Genomic DNA, 21,189 nt, shown 5'->3' on the forward strand with positions numbered 1-21,189 from the left:
TTCATTTCATGATTTAAGCTAAGTTTTCTTTTAGCCTGGCTGTCAGTATTTCACTCAAAATAATGGGGAAGCAATACTTTTTGCTAATAATATCATTATTTGACAGGTACTAATACCTTGTCTTTTCTCTTTATGAAGAGCGGATACTGCAGGTAAAACTGAAGTTTCTTGGGTCGGGAAAAAGTGACTCGACTTGAGACTTGGGACTAGATTGAGACTCTGACCGATTGACTTGAGTCCCATGTCTTGTCAAAACCATCCAAGACAGACTTTACCAAGAGCTATGAGTCTGTAAAACGCTGGTATATGCTACTACTGAAAGTACTACACAACCCACAATCCTGAAGTGTAACAGCAACTTCTGTGACTGGTAGAGCTCGCTGTGAAGATGGAAATGTTTACCACACCCGCAAAAATCATGTTGGCGAGCGAGTTACTGCTCGCACCATCGAATTGTTTACGTTACGAGTGAAAGTGGTGAAAATCACTACAAGTCAGACTCTTTAAATAATCATCCACACAGTCTTGTACCTATTTTCTTTCTATGAATCAAATGTTTTATAGTCCTGATTCATCTTGCGGTTGGTCGGCTTGGTTTCAGGCTGCAAACTCTTTATATTCAAATTTCCAGAAAGTGAATGAAAGAATGGGAAGTTTACTCCTGCAACCAGAGCTGGTACAAAAGTGTGCAGTCACAGCTGAGCTTCTACATGTGTGCATATAAAACCTGTATCAACATGTACAGTGTGCGCATGTTTGTCTGTGTTGAGTGCAAACATGCTATATGTTTGTAACGGTATGTCCTCTTGAGTGACTGTGCGTGTTTGCACGTTCACCTAGAGACTCAAAGAGCTCCTCTGAAGGGCCATTTTTTGCTATAATGTGCATCCAAGAGTTCATCAGGGAGAGCTCAAAACGCACGCTGGCACTCGATTTGCCAGAAGTAAAAGCTTTGTGGGTGAGGGGGGAAATCCCTCCCGCTGGATTTACGCCCTGCCAGAGCCGACCCGGTTTTAAAAGCCAGTTGGATACAAGAAAAGGGAGAAGAAACATAAGAGCAAAAAAAAAACAGGGCGGTGAGAGTGAATACTGCTGCTGCTGCTGCTGCTGCTGCTGGGCTGAGTGGAAAATAATATGATGTAATAAATGGTATGTCAGAACCAGACCTGCCCACCACAGCCACTCAGTCTGCGCTTACATGTGTGAGTGCATGCATACACGCATACCAGCGCGTGTGCGTGTCTCCATTAGCGCTCGCATAACATTGGTAGAGCAAACAAAGCGCAGAATCGTCAATGAGGAGCGCTACAGCTGAGGCGCTAGCGGGGTGAACCATTGACTATATGAGCCTAATTACACACAGTTGTCTCAGATGGGCCATAAATCAATGCTCGTGGTGGATCCCAAACAACAAAATCAATACAGTTGCGTCTCAATGGCCATAATGAGAATCTGGTTGAAGGCAGGGATTTTAAATCAGCCACATATTGGCCTCGTCGTCAGACGGGTGTGAAACGCATGTTAAATCACAGTTTGATGATGAGAACAAAGCCGGCGTTCTGACGTTTTTAATATGTAATTCTAACGAGAGGCAGTCTCGCAATCAACAATATTTCATTGTGACGAATACAGCAATAATTAAAATGTTTTCTTGCTACTGTCTCTTGAGAGAAGGGAGTGGTTATTAATGACTGAGGTACAAGGAGCTGAGCTGGACAGAGAGTCAATGTGAAGAAAAAGCGTGACTCCAGTCATGTAGGAGCAACACGGAGGCCCTGAACTCTCGTTTGTGTTAATCAAACTTCTGCTAAATTGTTTGTATAATGAAATTATGGCCGTCAGGGAGGCCAGGGGGACATCAATTAAGCAGATAAGCAAATGAAAATAAATCACTTTTTATCAAAACGTGCGGCCGCCCGCCCGTGTGTCCGGTAAACACAGGAAAAACAGGAAGTGATTTTGTTCAGAGATTTGAGGGTCCATAAATCCAAATGACAAGTAATCAGGATCAGCACTCTGCTCGCAGGAGCCCTGGGAACCAGTGGGAGGACAGAGAAAACATTACTTCCTCTTCAGGAGCTGAAGACAGATGGCATCATCATTTTCTATTGTGGTTCTTTAGTGAGGAGACGGGGATCATTTTTATATTGTTGTTGAGTTTTGTTCATAATCTTTAGTGTAATTTAGTGAAAGACTTTTTAATTTTAATGTCTTTTAAGCACTCTGAGGTCACAGTTCGCAATCTGTGATGTTAATATTCACCATGATAACACATTTATTCTTGACTACAGCAATGTTCGGCTGTGCCGGTTCACACAAGCACAAAATAGCTGACCGTATCGACATTAGCAAAAGAAATTCAAACGCATCGGCATCCTCCTGTCCGAACAGGGCCGAGTCCGAGAGAGCAGCAGCCCAGCCTGACCCGAACGATAGAGGCCTTCTGTTTTTCACATCCGAATCGAACCCAGCGCAGTTCATGTACAAGATGCACGTAAAAATACGACAATAGAAACTCGCCTTGTGTCCATGTCATTCCCTGCGTTAAAAGACTCTCCCTCGTAAATAAAGTTGCCGTTCACCAGCTCTGGCTGTTGGACCGAGCAAGTCACTCACTGTTGCTCACTTGGCGTTATTGCATCTACTTGTGCAGAGCAGTTTGATCACTGAGCAGTCGTATCCACCCACTTGTTGACTAAATCACAATTCACTATCTGTATTTTGGGTAAGACGAGCAGCTACAACAACAGTGACGCTGTAAAACTTGTCTTGGCAAACAACTAGAGCAGGATTAGGAAGATATTTTTGGGTGGGAGACGATACTCTTAATACCAGAACCCTTTTTTTCAAAATGGTAATAAATCCGTGTGCATTTGTCAGTTTATCTTTTAAAGCTACTGTCTTTATTACAGAGAGTAGAAACATGATAAGGAATGAAGGTGCTTGGCTGGACTCAAACATCAGATGCTGCCGTTCATGTTCACCACAGTTTTCCCTTTCAAAGGTTTAATTAAGTATTCTTCTTGGAAAAAGAAGGTTGTCAACCAATAATTCTTGTCGTGGGGCCAACTTAGGCACAGCGAACATTCGAGGGAGTTATTTCTTTATTTGAATGGCTCCCTTTGATGATAGTATTACAGCTGGTATTACCAGAGTTTCTTTGTCGGGGAGAAAAGTTAAAAAAAGAAAAGGAAATGAGCATGAAGCTCTTCATGAATATGCTTCGGATTCGGTGGTCCAATATGTGCAGTGTGTTGGGGGACTGTGGGCTGTAGCGAGTGCCGCCTGGGAGAGCCACAATGAGGCGAGGCAGCGCCGTTAATGGATGTGATCACAGCTTCCTGGTGAATAATGCAGCCTTGCTAATTGGCTGGATTAATAATTGATGTGGGCGTGTTCGAGGGGGCGGCGGCGGCGGCGGCGGCAGCAGGAGCTGTGGGTGGATGAAGAACATACAGCCGCCTTGTTAGAGAAGATGTTGAACGCTATATGTTGCACATCTGTCCGTCCAGCTTCCTCCTCCTCCCATTGATGCCACGACTGAGACGAAGATGTCAGAATAAACAATCGCCCTGACAACATAATGACATAATGAGCCCCCGGCCCCGCCACATGTTTGACGGTTAAAATGACTCGGGCTCATGTCAGGTCCCACCGGCTCCACAATGTTGTTACACCCTCCGTCCAAACTGACCCAGAACGAGCCAGCTGCGTCAATAAAACCCACTGCAATAATGCAGAAGTGAAACACAAGGTATCGATGCAACAGGGTCAGGTTTTTTTTACTGGAGCTTGGTGATCCGGCTCAAACTCACTGACAGGAACGAATGTTTTTTCAGACGGGGGCAGGACACAAGCTGATAAGAAGAAATAGGTGTGGCAGAAGAATGGGACATAGGAGGGTAAGAAAAATAGATTTTACTGTAAACTTGATTTATCCGCTGCTCTCGAGGTGTCCAGTTTCCAGAGGACGCATAAAAACCGGCCCATAAACACAGTCCTGTCTTCCTGTCTCCTCGGGTCAACACCTTCAGACCACTGTTGTCCTCTTACATGAGACAATAGGATCAATATCTCAGGGTGTGTTCATAGGATTTCTGACAATCCCAAATCATTTGTTTTACGGAGTTCAGTAGACACAAAAGAGCTGAAAGACAATGGGCTGGTGTGATTATGGAAGCCGGTATAGACGACACCTGTGTTTGATGAGAAGCAGAGTGAAGCTGAGGATTTAGAAATGTGGCTTTGAGCACAAAACATGTATCACTACGTAGTTCATGCCAAGAGTTAGATGAGACTATAGATATCACTCTTATGTCTGTATGTTAATATTAGAGTTAGCCTAGCTTAGCATTAAGACCCGAAACAGCGAGCCTCGCTCCGGCCGAAGGTAACAAAACCTGCTTCCCAGCACCTTTAACGCTCACTGATTTACATCTTGTTTTATAATTCGTACAAAAACAAATGGAACAAGACATTTTTGGGATTTGGGCGGTGTGTGTGTTAAGTAGTGAGTAGTGACAGATTGCTAGCTAGCTGTTTCTCCTTGTTTCCAGTCTACGATAACCAGCTGCTGTCAAGTCACTTTTATCCTGATTTATCCCAATTCACGATATTACCCCGATAATCATCAAAATAGGTTTAAAATGGTCTTAAAATGGCAATAAGCCATACTGGAATCACTTTACGTCGGAGCCAGACTGACACCTGGTTTTTAGGGCTGATGCCGATATTAGGAATTAAAAAATCAGATATTTTGCAATGATTATCAAACACTTGTGACAAAGATATGTAATGGAGGCAGGATATTTTACAGTTTAACAATAAATGTTATGGTCTAAAATGACATCAGTGAACTTAAACCGTAAATTTACTGTGAGTTTAGTAAATATACTGAAAAAAAAGAGAAGATTTTTCATATCGGGCAACATATATTTCAATACCGTTCTTTCTGTGATAGGCCAACATCGGCCGATAATATATATAATAAAGGATAAAAACTATTGTTCACCTCATGTCCAAAAACAATTTAACCCTTTTTTGTGCCTTCGTCCATGGTGACCTGCTTTGGCAATTCAAAATAAATCAGTAAACCACTATATGACTGTACGTTAGCAAGCTTTTTAAATTATCTCGATTTACGATTATCCCAATAATGAAAATTCACCCTGATCGGCTCACTGTGAGTGTTTTTTATTAAGATCTGCGATAAAATCTTATATCGTCTCCTCGCTACCAGCTGATGGCCTCATATTTAACAGACTCATATAAGAAGGTATCTAAGGCTTCTTATCTTATTCGTGGTAAGAAAGGGAAGAAGCATAATTCACAAAATGGAGGACTCTTCCTATGAATTGACGTTTTCATCACGGACGATTACATAACTTTATAGCGAGAATGTGTCTTTTTGAAAAAGCTTCTCTGAGATTTTGCATCCATAATTTTTTCCTGCTGTGGTTGGTGTCTCACTTCCTCTCACAGTGGTCCATAACTGAAGGAAATCTGTTCCCTGCTCCTTCTCATTAACATGCAAATCCTCATCTTTAGGAGGAAGAAGGATAATAGTGGTGGAAAGAAAAAAAAAAAAAAAAAAAAAGGAAGCCCCCTTTTGTGCAACTCCAGAGCAACTGGAGGATGTTCCTTCCTGCTTTCTATTAGCCGGGCATGTTCCTCTGACAGCAATCTCCCTCCTGTCTAATGTACAGTCAGACCTAGTTACAGTAGCAATTACTAGTGTTCAGGTTAAGATTAATTGAATTACTGGGTGGCTTCCTTGCACTCCTCGGTGGGCATATCAATCACGGCCAGTGCGCTACACGGACCCTTTATCACCCTCTTCCATCTTTATGTAAAAAGACGCAGACTGTGCTGTTGCACTCCATCTATCAATAAACTGGTCCGGGGCTGGCAAACTAATTTTCTAACACATTCCTCTCTTTAATCAAGCAGCCTGGCATTCTGGGGGGGGTAGTTAGTAAGAAAGCTGTCCACCGTCTTCTCTCCAAATGAATTAAATGTTCGAGAAAATTAAAAATAGAGCAGCCGGGATCCTAACGACTCTTGTTTGAGTCGACTGATGAACGAGGGTGAACCTGCTCCCTCTGTTTGAGCTCATGAAATATTAGTGATACATTTTTATTGATCATTTCCAAAAGAAAAATCCAGCTATTGAGCTCTGTGAATGGCTCTTTTGTGCTGTGCTTCCCTTTCAAAATTTCAAGACACAATAGACTTTGTGTCAAAGCGTTTGTTTGAACAGCTGGATTTCTACTTGTGGATCCAGGTAGCTGCACATGCAATGGGTCTGCAGGCGCTTCTGTTTGAATAAAGTAGCTCTCAAGGCAGATTAAATGCCGCTCTGTCATTCTCTCTCCGTTCACCACCTCCATTATTAGCTATTTTAAAAAATTGTGCAGGATTTCTGGTCACGGTCTGCAGCGCTGCCAAACCCTAATCTTCAGCATGTTTTATTTCCCCCTCATCGCAGCCGTGCGACTCTTTGTTCGTCATCTAGCAGGAATATACAAAATACGCTGGACGTGGAAGTGCTGAAAAGCTCGGGAATCACATCTGAAGGAAATAATGTGTTGGCCTCTTTGTCGAGCGTGCCAGAAAAACGCCAATCCCTTCATTTCAGCTGGACTCCAAGAGCCACACACACACACTTGCGCCTCTGGCTTAGCGACAGTATAATTTTTTTGCATGGAGACAGAGGTTGGGCAGTCAAATAGAGGTTGTGCCTGAGGTGCCGTCTGGCATGGCCTCTTCCCATGTCTGTAGTTTGGATTCTGCCAAGGCGACTGGCACTGGCCATGCCCCGATGGAGCAAGGAAAAAAAAGGATGTTTGGTGCCATCCTATCACCACACAGGCAGCTGCAGATAGCACACATGGTAAGAGAGTCCATGCCTTTAAGCACCGAGGCAGCGAGAAACAAGCCTGGAAAAAAGACCCTCGAAAAGAGTTAAAGACTTTCCTGCTGAGTGAACGGAAGTAAAAGGGCTGAAAGATGAACCTCGAGCTTCATGAGTAGTAAACACTTACATGTTTTTCAAAAATTACAGGGAATTGAAATACAGGATGGAGACGTGTGCCAAAAAAACAAATGATTATGTGGCTAAAGTATTTTAAAGAAAACACCACGGTTGGAACGGAAAATGGAGGACCCAAGAGGAGAGGGCTTCCTTCTTTTTATTGGTTCCCAGGCTTTCCATCGCTCTGCTTCTCACTCTCTTTTCTGTCTGCCTCTGTCTCTTTTCTCTCTGGTGGAAAAATATGGAGGGCTCCCTATCCTGTGATAAAGCTGTTGCCTGCGAGATGGGAAAGAGAGATCCATCACACTGAGGCGTTGGTTCACCCTGCCAATCCGCACCGCTGAGGGCTGTAACGCGTACATGCTCCATCCATACATCATTTACCGAGGCCCCTTCTGTGCCCAAATAACATGGGTTTGGCTGCACGTTTTTCTGAAATCCTAAAGCACTCTGGCAAATCCTCTGAAAAGTCTCGATATGCATGAATTCTGGAGGTTGTTTTGCGGTTTGTTTGGTTCGCTTCTACGAAGAGAGTTGAAACGGTTGTAGTCTAGAGCCCCCCCTGACTCTCCGGCTGCCAAATGATAGGGTTACAGTCTTTCTTTGTTTGTGGAAGGATAACACTTAACTTCCATCAACCTTGAACTGCCAAGAAGAAGAAGAAGAAGAAGAATGAAAAAATGAAAACACAGAAGAACAGAAATACAGTACAGGAAGAAAATTGCAAACATGATTCTGTCTTTTTTCATTTCAGTCACACCACTTGTTAAGCGCCTGAAGGCAGAACTGCTGCGATGCTAGAAAACATTACCTGGCAGGTTTTTTCATGGAAAATAAACAGCGCTGACATTCACGGGTGTTTCCTGAAAACCACTAAACTGGTCGAGGGGCTTCAGGTACATCACCTGAAAAAAAAAAAGAGAACCGAGCTCCAGACTTTAAGTCAGAAACAATAAAAGATTGTAGTGCATCGCAGCTTTACAGTGTATTTCTGTTCACTCGGGAACAATAAAAAAAAGTGACCTCAAGCTCTCCTTTTGAAATATGAATCCCAGAATAAATGCTTTTATAATGTATGGACTAATACCTCATAAAAAAGACCGACAGCTGCTAAGCTGAATGGGCCTGAGATACGTCGGGGGTCAAACCGGTTGCCGACTAGTGTACACAGAAACCCAAAAGTGAACAAACAACAGAATCCTAAGAACAATGTAACCTGATCTTAATGTTACAGTACCATCTGCTGGCATTGTGAACTCTGAGGGTGGCAGATCAATCACACTCCCCTTTCTGCACATGTTCATCAAAGCTCCGGGAGTTCCTGAACCCCTGAGGGCCTGAAATATTTGCATGAAAGTACCTCAGTTAGCCTCCCTCGTCTCGAAGTCAACAAACAGCTCTTATTTTAGGTGTGTCAGGTGAATGCGTCAGGTGTGAGCGTCTGGTGGAGATCCAGGTGGTGTCTGCAAGAGCGCCCCTGCACCTGCTGCCTGTCCTCACTCACCCATCGGGGGGCAGATTCCCAGGATGCCTGAGGGCAGCTGCTGACAGGCACTACTTTGGATACTTCTATCTACCTCCCCTACATGGGGCCTCCTAGGGTCAGCTGCTAAGGGCATGCAAAGATGTCAGAGGGGGCGGCGGAGGTCAAGGAGTTGGCAAGGAAGGGGGGAATAAAGTTATGGGTGGGTTGCATGCCTTCAGCAGGAGGTGAGCGTCCTGGTTTTACAATTATACTCCCCGATAATCACTTTCACAATCCAAAGGCAGCTCGGAGCTCATGCTCAGGAGGTCTCTGGTGATCACGTTACGTCCGCTGTGTGTGTTTGCCCTCTACAACCCCGACCGTGACCCCGCCGCTCCACCTGCCATCCGCAAACCTGCTCATATGTTAGCAGATACAGTTGGTATACACTTGGTGTTAGGGCTGCAGCTAATGATTATTTTCATCGTCGATGGATCAGTTGATTATTTTCTAGATTAACTGATTCGTTGTTTGGTCTGTAAAATGGGGAAAAATGCCAATCAGTGTTCCCGAGATGACGTCCACAAACATCTTGGATATTTAGTTTGCTGTCAGAGGAGGAAAGAAACCAGATATGTCACTATTTAACAATCTGAATCAGAGAATTCGGACGTTGGAAATTAAATTAAGAGCTGACGACTAACTGATTAATCGTCGCTGCTCTACTCGGTGTACTATTTCACTTGACTTTTATTGTGAAATTCCACCCTTCTCTTGTGAAGCGCTGAACATTACAGAGATGTTAAGGCTGGCCGCCAGAGACGAGTTTATTTTGGAAAGGACTTTATTTAAAACTCGAATGTAGCTGTGCAGCTTTTATATACCAGGACTCTCCTCCCAGTGTATAAAAACCTCTCTCTGCTGAAAAAAAGTCTCATTCCAACTTCCTGTTTCATGACGAAGCACGAAAAATTACCATCCAGAGTCATTTCTAGGGACCTTTTCAGAATATTTCACTTCTGCTCACTGTTTTTCCAATATGGTGTCAGAGGAGGCGAGAATCAATCAAGAGATCAATTAGAGGAAATCTGTTTTAAATATCTCGACTGTGCCTCGGAGGAAAGCTCAAACAAATGGCTCCTCTCAAAGCCTCACTAAAGAGACCGCAGAGATGCGTCTGCAGAGTCTGCGGACACATAACACCGGCAAAAAAATAAAACACGCACCTCATATTTTTGGACGATACGGTCAAACAAACACAGACAGGGAAGCGAAGTACTTTAGAGCCTGCAGCCAATGATTATTCTCATCATCGATGAATCTGCAGAACATTTATCCGTCTGTAAAAATGTCAGTAAATTGCACAAATTGCTCATCACAATCTCCCTGTGACATCTTCAAATTGCTTCTTTTGTCCAACCAACCTTCAAAAACTCAAAGACTCTTCATTTACTGTCATAAATTCAAAAGACGAGCAGCAAACACTCACATTTAAAGAAGCTGGAACCAGCAAATGACTGAAATGATTCATCGTTGCCGCTCTAATACTGCGCGGAGCAAAGAAACCAAACTGTTATCAACTCAATCTCCGTGTTTTAAACTCAGAGGAACATGTCATTCCTTTATTCACGGCCGCCGGGGTTACATCCAAGGGCAGCGGGGAGCGCCAAAAGTACACCGGAGGTGCTTACAGTTCGCACGCTCACATAAATATGGACGCATACACACAGAGGTCTCTGTTAAATCTGGACTCTCGTTCCAGCTGGCGTCGCGGTTTTGTCATGACAACATGGTGCATAATAAACAATATACACATGCATGCTGTAACCTGCTTTTTTTATGTTGTACAGTTTATGGCCGATTTCCAGGAGCTCAGAGCTTCAGCAGCGTACAGGACCGGCTGCTGCAACAACAACTTCACTGGAAGACACACAGCTCTTCAGTCATATCCTCACTGCTGACATCCAGCCTCTCCCATTTTGGAAGTTGCAGTCATGCTTTCCACAAGTCCACCAGAACCTCTCCGCACTCCAGAGTGACATGTGAAATGTCAGGCAGCAGCGAACAAGGCCCAGAGTTTAAAACTCTGCCACACAATTAATGGACACCCAGTCCAAACACGGCCAAAGCATGAGAAACTTGGACGCCGGCCTCGTTTCAAAACGCTGGGAATTCAACGGCTTTTCTGCGTCGTCAGTGCTCGACAACTTTATTTTCTTTACGTTTCTTTCTCTTCTTTAATGGAGTTGTGTCAATAAACCCCAGCGGGCAGCTGAAAATGTTTATCACGAATCAGGAAGTAAACTGGCATTCATGGAATTTAAACACAGACACGCTGTTATTCTGCACATTTACATCTGGATCCAGATTTGTATTTCAATAGTTCTGTGTATATCTTCACATCTGACGCTGTCACACACACGACTGTACGGCCCCCGAAAAATACAGATCGGATCAGCACCGCTGCTTTTCTAACACATATCCCCTCTGGGTCACTGCTCTGATGATTAAGACCCTTTTTCTTTTTTTTTTTTTTATGACCATTACAGAACGTGCTTTCAAATACAGCCAGTTTTATGAAGAGGGAAACCCCTAATTTAATGTGATTTTTTTCAGCTAGCCGAGCCATATTCTTTTCATTTGCTTTCTCGCGGTTTCATGTATTGCATGCATGAAGGAAAACACTGAAGGGGAAGCTGAAGGGGCAGACACCAACACCAACTCTCATCAACTTTACAAGGACTCTCAAGACTGAGTGGTCGAGGAATATTCTGGTGCCGTACGTGGTCGTGTTTGTTTGCACTCGAGATAAATACGCGTGTGGCGGAGTCGGTGCCCTTTGTGTTTAACGGGTCAAACATGTTTTCAGGAAGGATAATTAACCGATTAAGAGATCTGGTGCAGGCTAATCCGACCAGACTTCAAACGGGAGCCCGCGGCTGGGTCTAGACAGGTGAAAGCTGGGCGTTCAGTAACCCAAGTAGGCCCAAAACACAATACTGAGCACTCTATAACGTGGACCTCTGCTTTTAGTTCACAGCGTTTGTGCTTGACCTCCTTGTTCGCTCCAAGTGTCCATTTTCCACAACAAAAGCCTAACAGGTTGTATGCGATTATACGGATACACCGCTGAGAAATGTGCAGTGAAATGTAACACTGACGGACCGACTGGGCGACCGGGCCGGGCCGGGTGTCGGTTTCCTGTTTGACAAAAGGGCCTGAATTTTTGCAGAAAGTCTGCGGACGGAAAAGTGCACGACAATCAAATAAAGAAGGATAAATTCAAAAGTAAAAGTTGCTGAAATGTTAAAAAAATGTAATATATAAAGTCAGCACCAAGATTTGAATAAATGCAGATGGTGAGTCAGAATTTTACCCAACTATTTTCAATCTTTGGACACATAAAAGTGGAAGTTTAAAGCTACTAATGTTTCATGCTGTGACAGCCGCACTTTTTATCCTTCTCAATAAATTACACATTTTTTGCATCATGGCTTTTGGGGTGTTTGCGACTGACGTTTTAGAGCGCTTGATGGAAATTCCCAGAACGAGCCAGGCAAGTTTAATTCTGAGAAAAAGCTGGAAAAGGAAAAAAAAAAATAAAACAGGGAGGCTGGAGATGTTGCCACGTCACATTAAGAGCTTAGAGGTGTTAGAAAGTGTGTCCCACACACACACACACACACATTCCCATCGGGGACAGAGACGAGTGATTCATGCCGAGGCCTCGACAATAAACAAAGAGTCTCCTGAGACGGAAGCCTCCACGTTTAAAGTATTCACTGTCGCTAATGAAAGGAATCACATAATTCAAGCAAATTGGACGCGGTGATTAGTCACAGAAGATCTGGCCTTGTTTTTGCACAAACACCAACAGATCGTTTTTTCATTTTAAAATACTTCTCAGCGAGTTTGTTCCTCAACCTGTCAGAGGAGGTTCAAAACATTCTTGCAGCCTTGAAATCTTAAAAACCATCATTAACTCCGAGGCAGCAGGATTTTGTGGTGATTTTCACGAGCGATGCAATCAGACCGATTTCCTGTTTTTGCGACGCCACACAAAAAAAAAAAAACATCTCCGCGTGACCTCGAGCTTCAAACGAAGGGCGACTCAATCAAAAGCTTCCCATCGAACGCGAAGACTCGCTGTAGAGGAGCGCCTGACGAGATGAACTCCTGCAGAGCAGAGGGGGGGCCACGTTGTTGTAACAGTTATTTATTCCCTCTTCTCGATTCAAGAGGTCCTCCTGTTTTTGTTTTTTTAAATGGACGGCATTAAGAGGGAAACCGGCACTAAGGTCCGTCCTCGGAGGCACGGTCCAAATTCCAGAGAATCTTGGCAACTCCTCGGGATAGATGGGACCCTCATGGATATAAAAACCCCACAATGGATGAATAGGTAAACAGAAGGGTGTGAAAGAGTGATGGCGAAAAGAGAATGTTCACTCTCAGAGAGGCACAAAGAGGGAGGTGTGTGAGTGGGAGATGGGAGAGAGCCAGGGTGTTTGGAGGAGGAGGGGAGGAGGAGGCGAGGAGGGCCGGGAGGGAAGTTGTCGGTGAGGGGAGAGAGTAAAAGTTTTGTCTCCAGGCTTTTAGAGGGTGCTGTGTGTAGTGTTAACTCAATCAAAAGGTGAATTATACCTCCCGGGACACTCAGGTAACCTTTCATTATGGCCCTAATCCTTCTTAATAACAGAGCTGCGATGTCGGCAATGCCCCATTAGACAGAGAAGCACTGAGAGGGAGAGAGCCATTATTCCCCACGGGGGCCGGTGGAAATGTGAACACACAGCACTCACTCACACACACTCGCAGTGACAGATGAAATCAATCACAAACTCCGACTTGGAGGAAAAAAAACAGCAGCGCACTCACTCCAACCGTAAGGAGACGGAGACAGTGAGGGGAAGAGTAAATGTGTGATAATGTGGGAGCAGAGTTTCACCAAAGTTTCTCTTCTGTCTGAGGCTGCTCGAATAAAAGACCGAGACGAGAGCGTAAACTTGTTTTTCACCACACAGACAAGAGTTTGAGGGGTGTCGCAGATAAATATTGAGATATTGATATCCTGTTAATAATACACACGTGTGAATCATCCAGCAGTGATGTGCAGCTTCTGTTTATGAGTTCATCTGGTTGACTTTTCACTGGTAATTATTCTTTTTTTAAAAAGTTATGCTAACAGACTCCTCCAGCTCCCTGCACTTTTTGAGGGTAATTTATTCACCAAAAACACCCAGTAAACTAATTTAAAGATGGATTCAACTGCTAGAATTTTTTGTTTTTTATTTATTTATTTACATATTGCGATTACATCGCTATCGTAAATACATAGGCTAATCATGTAGAGAAAATCTGATATCTTAGTTTGAAGGACTAAATTAATGAAAACATTATCAAAAACTGATGCTTTTGTAATTTATCTGCAGTAAAACATTCTCATTTTTAGTTTTGTTAATTAAGTCTTCTGAACTTTCAATAATCAGCATTTATCAAAGCATTCAGTTTGTTTTTTTCAGAAAAGAAAACCCTGTTTTACAATTTAGATTTCAGGCTGCATTCAAACTTTTTCTTGCATAAAAAAAAAAGGTTAAAGACAATTAATCTTTTAAAAAGTTTGTAAAAAGTGAGAGTATCTGTTAAAGGGGCACTGCGTAGAAATTCAAACAGAGAATTTTTAATATTTACAATATCACAAACTCAGAAATGTTTATTTCTTCGATAAGCTGTTCTCAGAGGAAAATAAGCTCCCAGAACAGTGTTTGAAGCTAGAAGGGTGGCAGGGTCCGCCACATAAAAACAAAGTTTAGAGTTTGTTTAGACATAAAAAAAACAAAATCAGTCAATCTCAAACTACATAATGCACCTTTAAGTGAGCAAACACTTATCACAGACTTTAAAGTTGTTCTCTGAAGTTACTTTAAATGAGTTCTGAGCCTCGCAGGCACACGTAGCTGTGAAAGGCGTTAAAGCTTCAGAAGAAAACATGCAAACAACAACTTTTATAATCTGTCCCTGTCTCCGTTCCCAGCCTCATCAAGCTGTTCTGAACCCGGTTTGGGCTCCGACTGGACTTGAAGGCCAGTCAACCCTAAAAATGGGCAACAAAACGAGCAGCCAGATAAGATCTAATGAAAGCAGCGACCTAATGTGGCGTAATAAATCAACAGGCTGTCCACACAGGGCTCCTCCATCCAGCAGCAATTAGGGCCACTGAGATGTTAAACAAAGATTTATTCATGAGCAGAGCAGAATGATCTTTATCAGACAAACACAGTCTATGATGAAGGAGGAGCAGCACACGGGGGACCTGACTTTTAATAAAGTGACTCACCTGTACCAGTCCAGTCCGTTCTCATAGTTGCGGTCGAAGAAGTGCGGTTCCGCTCCCACGGCTCTGATGTCGGGGTGAACCCGCAGGAACTCCAGCAGAGCCCGGGTGCCTCCTTTCTTCACCCCGATGATGAGCGCCTGGGGCAGCTTCTTGCTCCCCTCCCCGAGCGGGCTGAGTTTACCTGCGAACCTCGGCGACACCTTCCTGGATGACGCGACTAAATCCGGAGACTCCTCGGGCGGCTCATTAACAACCCGCCCGGTCCCGCCGTAGCCCACCACCGGTTCCGTCCATTCGTACACCAGCCTCTTAGTCCTCTGCGCCCTCAAGTCCTGCAGGAGCCCCCGGCTGGAGGACGCTCTGACCGGGGAGGTGGTGCCGCAGCGCTCGGTGAGGCAGTGCAGGAGGAAGAGGGAGGTGAGGAGGGAGCACAGCATGACCGCCGCCCTCCTGAAGACGCCTCTGGCCGCCGGGTCCAGTCTACCGACGCGGCTAAAAGCCATACCGGTCCCCGGGTGGTCGGTGCAGGAGCCACAGCCATGCTGGGCGAACATTATCGGGTCTCCTCGCCATGAAGAAAACCGAGAAGTGAGTGTTCATCCACAGCGGGCTTCACTGTGGGTACCACCGCTGTCTCCTCCGGGAGAGGGGAGGTCGGGGTGATACCTGCCGCCCGCACAGGTGAGGCCGCTCACAGGTGCGTCGGGACGGCCGCTCTCAGGTGATGAAGCTCGGTCCTCGTCCTCTCTGTCTGAGTGCAGGATGCCCTGACGCACCAGCCGCACGTGGATACAGTTGTAAACTTGTCCCGCACGTCAAGGTTGCCTGACGGACACCTCCCCGACCAATCAGATGAAGAGGGGAGCAGACAGGAAGCCAATGATAGTCCAGGTGGGCGGGGCGATGACGCACAGAACAGCTGAGCCAAATTGGAGCTAATTTTCACGTCCCAAATAACAAAGATGGAAAGTAACTGAGTACTTTACTAAAGTACAGTCCTCAGGTACTTGAGTATTTCAATTTAATGCATTTTAATTGGCTTCATTTGCCACAAAAATCATATAGATGAGCTTATAAAACACATTATTAAAGGGGCAGTGTGTGTTTTTTTATTTCTCGTCTATACAAGTCTTGTTGAAGTTGTTTAAAGCTGCTGGACTGTGGATTTCTCTGTGAAGGACTCGGGTCGGATTTTCCGCGACAGTCCAAAGAACGTCCTCGAGTGCCTCGTCTCAGTGCCGCTCGACTAACAGAGTGTTTGACATTTTATTTGGCGAAGTCAAACCCCGTTAATCATCTCACGACTGCTCAGATTTATTTTGTGATCTATTGAAGAGACTTGACCCCCGAGAAACACTGACAGCGTTACTATAAACTGTTTTCACTACGTAACTGTTTTGAATATACTCGTATACAACAGTGAGGTGCTACACGAAAAATAGTTACAGCTCTACTAACATTGTTACACATAATAATATATCAGATACTTTTACTTTTGATACTTTTAGTACATTTAGCTGATAATACATACTTTTACTTGCAGAGGTATTTTTACTCTGTGCTGTTATTACTTTTACTTAAAGATCTATAACTTCTTCCACCACTGAAGTTATAATGATCTGTAAAGTGGAAAAAATGCTGCAAATACACACTTTAATACACACAAATACATATGTCAATACATTTATTTTATTTATTTAGTCCTTTATTTAAATGGTATTCAACATCTCCTGTGCAGAAGAATGAACATGCAGCGTAAGCAAACAATAATAATAAGTTAATTTTATTTGCGTAGCACATATCAAAACCAGCATTACAAGTGCTTCATGACAAACACACAATAAACTACACGGGCATAAAAGTGAAATAAAACAATTAAAACCATAAAAACACCACAGATCAAAAGATAGAAAGCAACGTGACGTTCAAATAGAGCCGTGCAAGACGTCAAGAATAAAGTTCAGTATAATCGAACAGACACCTTTTATAGGAGAAGCTTTAAAAGTGATTTAAAAGAAGATGCTGTTGTAACCATCTGTAGCTCCACAGCTGAGACGACCTCAGTCAGCAGCTTCAAGCATGTAAAGAATCAAACACACACACACCATCAGACGGAGGCTGCTGTCTTACAGGGGCAATGTTTGTTTCAGGCATCGCCCCCAATTTTTCCACTCCAACACGTTTTGAATGATCTCGAAACACTTGAGAGGCCGTTTCTCCGTCACTGACGTCGCTGCCACATGCAGCTGAAGTCGAGGGCCACCAAAGAAGATGGCCTCCGCCGCCAACTCCTTTTTTATGACACAGAAGAACAAAAACAGCGAAATAATGATAACGGGGCACATTATTTCTTTACAAGTGAACAAGAAGAGAACCAAATGTTTCACATCTGCTCCGGCTTTTTTCTGCATTAGCATGAGAATGTGCAGGCAGTGCTTCAATGCTGCACAGCTCACTGCTCCAGAAAGAGGATGGAGACCTCAACACTGGGCTGCACCGCCGGCGCCAGATGTCCCCCCATGTTGTCGAAACAATACAAAGGGGGTCGTCCCGCATTTAACAAATCACACCCCGTGTCTTTCCTCTGTCTTCGTGACACTGGAGAGATGCTCGACCCCCATGATGGCATCCAGCATTCCCTCACAGAGGACGGATGTCTTCATACTTATCACAGACCAAAATAATAATAATGCTCTCTTTCTTTCCATGAATGCTGAGAGATTATTTTAAATTATGTATTTACACTGTAATGAAACCTCACAGCAATGCTGTAACTTCACAGATTCTCATCCTGTTGTCTCGGCTCCCTGAAGAGGTCACGAGCTGAATCAAACATGATTAATGTGAAAGAAGAGAATCCTAAAAACCACGAGGAGAAAAGATCTGCGGTGGAAGAAGTGCTCGGATCCTTTAACTGAAGCAAAAGTTGTAAAACCGAAGTGTAAAATAAGTAAAAGTCCCGAAAAATCTCAGTCAAAGTTCTCATCATGCAGAACGGAGAGTTATAATATTAAACATTTATATTATCGGACACATTGGAGGGAATATTCAGATCCTTTCCTTCAGAAGAAGTGGCCAAACAAATTCAAGATAACGACACAAACTGACAATTTGAAATAAAGAGTATAAATACTTTGTTACCATTCTTTGCTTTCTGACTCCCTACACTTTAACCCAAATATCTGAACTTCCTCCTCTTTACATTTTCAAAATAGGCTCATTACTTTAGCTTTAATGCATTCGAGGTGAATTATCGACAATCTTTATTTTATTTGCTGCAAGATGACACAACGTAAAAGACGTAAAAAAGACGAAAGCAGGCAGAGAGGGAGACTGGAATGTGGAGAAAAGGCGTGTTAGTGACAAACGCTCAGGTTCAGACAGAAATGTCCAGAGAAAAGTCCTTCAGAGGGAAACTTTTAAAAAACTTTTAAATTGAGTAAAAAAGTTGAATCAGTACTTCTACTTTTACCATAATATCTGAACTTCTACTGGAGGAACGAATGTGTGAACCTTTGAAAAATCTGAGTGTCACATGATTATTTATTAAATTATTAATGTGCACACAGTATTTTAATGTCGTATCAGTACTTTAAAATACTTTATACAGTCAGGTAGTTTAAAGGTGCACATTTGGGGAAGAAATTTTAATGAAATGAGAAAAATATTTTTTCTTCCTAAACAAACTAAATAAACAAACTCTCTTTGTTTTCATGACTGAATAAACAAACTGACCTGATACTGTTTCACTTTGTTTATATGTGGCGGACCCTGCCACCTTTCTAGTTTCAAACAGTGTTCTGGGAGCTTATTTTCCTCTGAGAACAGCTTGTTTATTCTAAAGATATTTCAAAGTTTGTGTTATTACCTCATTCGTATTGAATTCATTTTTGAGTTTGAATTTCTTCTTCTTCTTCTTCTCCAAAAATGACTTAGTGCCCCTTTAATCTTCAAGCAATGTATTATATTTCCTTAAATGATCATAATGAAAAGTTCAGTCTGCAAAGTAACGACAGTTGTGAAATAATTGTAGTGGAGTATTTCCCTCTGAGATGTAGTGGAGTAGAAGTACTGTATGTCGTAGGAGTAAAGTCCCTCAAACGTGTACTTAAATACAGTACTTGAGTAAATGTATTTAGCCACTTTCCACCACTGATTGCAGCCCTTGAAGTCTCTCAAACTTATATCATGACCCGTATTACATTTGCGACGAGGGGGCGGCTGATAAAGACCGCTGATTAGTCTAATGGCACTGTTGTCATCAGTGGCGTCTGAGTAGGTGCTCAGACGCCACTGCAGTGCAGCCATTTTCAGTCATGGTTTTAATGTTTGTGCAGCGACACATACTTCCTTTAAAAAAAAAAAACAGCATTCAGTGTGTAATTACACACCCAGACATCGGTGCTTTTAGAGAAATGTGCAAGCAGTCTAGAAGGCATGTAAAAACGTACTCGGGCTTTCATCTTCACCGTTTATCCAAATTGCAGCGCTATGGTTACACTGACGCAGCCTTCTTGGAATCTTGGATGCAGAGTTTTGGGGTTTTAAGTTTAAAGTGAGTACAAACACAAACTGTTTATTATCCTTTGAATAAAAAAAATCATGCGTTTACTTTGCATATTGAATAAAAAGTCTCAGGGCCATGCCATGGGAAAGCAAACACTCGCACAGACCCAAATATGGGAACGGCTGAATTATCCCAAGTCTGATTGTTGCTTTGGTAAGAAAATGTATAAACCACACATACATACACTTGTGCGTTAGCGCTCTCAAATGCACCATCAACACTGAGAATATAGTCATGCAGGAACTGTTTCCATTGCTGAGCTGGCCAAGTAGTTAGACTGTGTGTCTCAGCCATGCACATAATCTCTAGACAGGTTTATGAACTGAGGTTTGGGAGCTGTCAGTTTGGAGGAGACATCTTTACTGCCAATATTATGGCTTTACGTTTCTCGACCTGAAATCCGTGACGATAAAAATTCCCCCTCCTCGAAACAATGTTCATCTTCAGCTTCGGACAAGCAGCCTGTTTTAATGCCATAAATTTAAGACGTTGCTAAAAATTTATGCCGGCTTATTGAAATATTGCCAGAAAAAAAGGTACAATGCTCCATGTGGCATACACGGTTAGAAACAGATGCTTACACGTGGAAATTGTATGGATGTAATTTACGACTTGTTCCGTGCACTGAACTCAGATCAGCGTCACAAATTTCCAAGCGGAGCGGCTCCTTGGCTCCAGAAGTTCATCTCTTAAAACCCGTCCTTATTCTGAGCGAAATTGAAATGGCAGTGCCCACTTATGAGCTAAATTAGGTAAGAACTTATGAAAACTAAAAATACACGGTTGCAATACCTTCAACCCAGATGTCCGTAATCTAATTCAAACCTTCTATATTCAGCAAGAAAAATTACAGAGAGGAAGATGAAGTGACCGTCTCGATACGCGATGCACAATTTCAAACACTGCCGCTCGCACACATGTGTTCGATGTGTGAGCGATGACTCAGTGTTTTACTGAAACGGGGTGTTTTTTTACAGCGAGAGAGGAAATGTACTCGTTCTATATACACAGCTGTTGGCCATTCATCCAGTTTGGGTTCTTCTGCTTCATTGGCAGGCCCGCGCGCTGAGCAGGAAGCCCTTTTCTATTGAGCACGGAAAACCCAAATAAATTGTGCTCTTAATCAGATTAATGCTCATCTGAAGTGGGCTGTTTCTCTAAATAGTCTCAAATTGTCCACATACAAGCCAATTTGCATTAAGCACACGAGCAATTACGCTCCATTTGTCAGCTTTATCCTGAGATTTTCTGTTTGCTTATGTTTACCGCCGGCACGGGAGGAGCTGGCACGAAAAATAAGACGTTTTCTGTCTTCTTTGAGATGTTTATAAAGCCTGTACATGTTGTGATATGTGCTGAAAATCTGATAACTTTAAAACAAAAGCCTTTAATTAATTTGTGGGAACATAAAGCTGGATGAATCAACAAGATCAAGATGAAACCTTCTCGTACGTGTAAGCGTGACGTCGAAGAACGCGCTGCTGTATCTGAGATGAGTCTCGCAGCAGCTTGTGTGTTGGTGTGTTGCATTTTGTATCGCATTCCTTCCTGCGAGAGGCAGCAGGATGCAGCTGATTGTGAGAGAGGCAGGCAGGCAGGCAGGACGGGGAGGGAGGGAGGGAGGGAGGCGCTGCTCGAGTTAGAAGGTTGTGTGGCTCTATGTCCATCTCTACAGGCCAGTAATCAGGTTTAAAGACAAGCTGGTGTGGGTACACAAAGGTTAATAGCGCATATGGCTGGAAATGTTGTATGGCAAGCAGGAGAACAATTGTCCAGATTAATCACCAAAC

At 43.3% G+C, this 21,189-nt stretch overlaps 1 protein-coding gene across 1 annotated transcript in view; it reads right to left on the reverse strand.

Annotated features, from left to right (window-relative positions):
* Nucleotides 1-15,598, reverse strand: part of LOC141015066 (heparan sulfate glucosamine 3-O-sulfotransferase 3A1-like) — a 35,308-nt gene extending 19,710 nt beyond the window's left edge. Inside the window, exon 1 of the mRNA XM_073488969.1 lies at nt 14,833-15,598. Coding sequence (XP_073345070.1) covers nt 14,833-15,386 — 554 coding nt within the window. The 5' untranslated portion in view covers nt 15,387-15,598. The remainder of the gene's footprint in view (nt 1-14,832) is intronic.
* Nucleotides 15,599-21,189: the final 5,591 nt, after the last annotated feature.

The sequence above is a fragment of the Pagrus major genome, chromosome 20 (assembly GCF_040436345.1).
Source record: "Pagrus major chromosome 20, Pma_NU_1.0".
Lineage (NCBI taxonomy): Eukaryota > Metazoa > Chordata > Actinopteri > Spariformes > Sparidae > Pagrus > Pagrus major.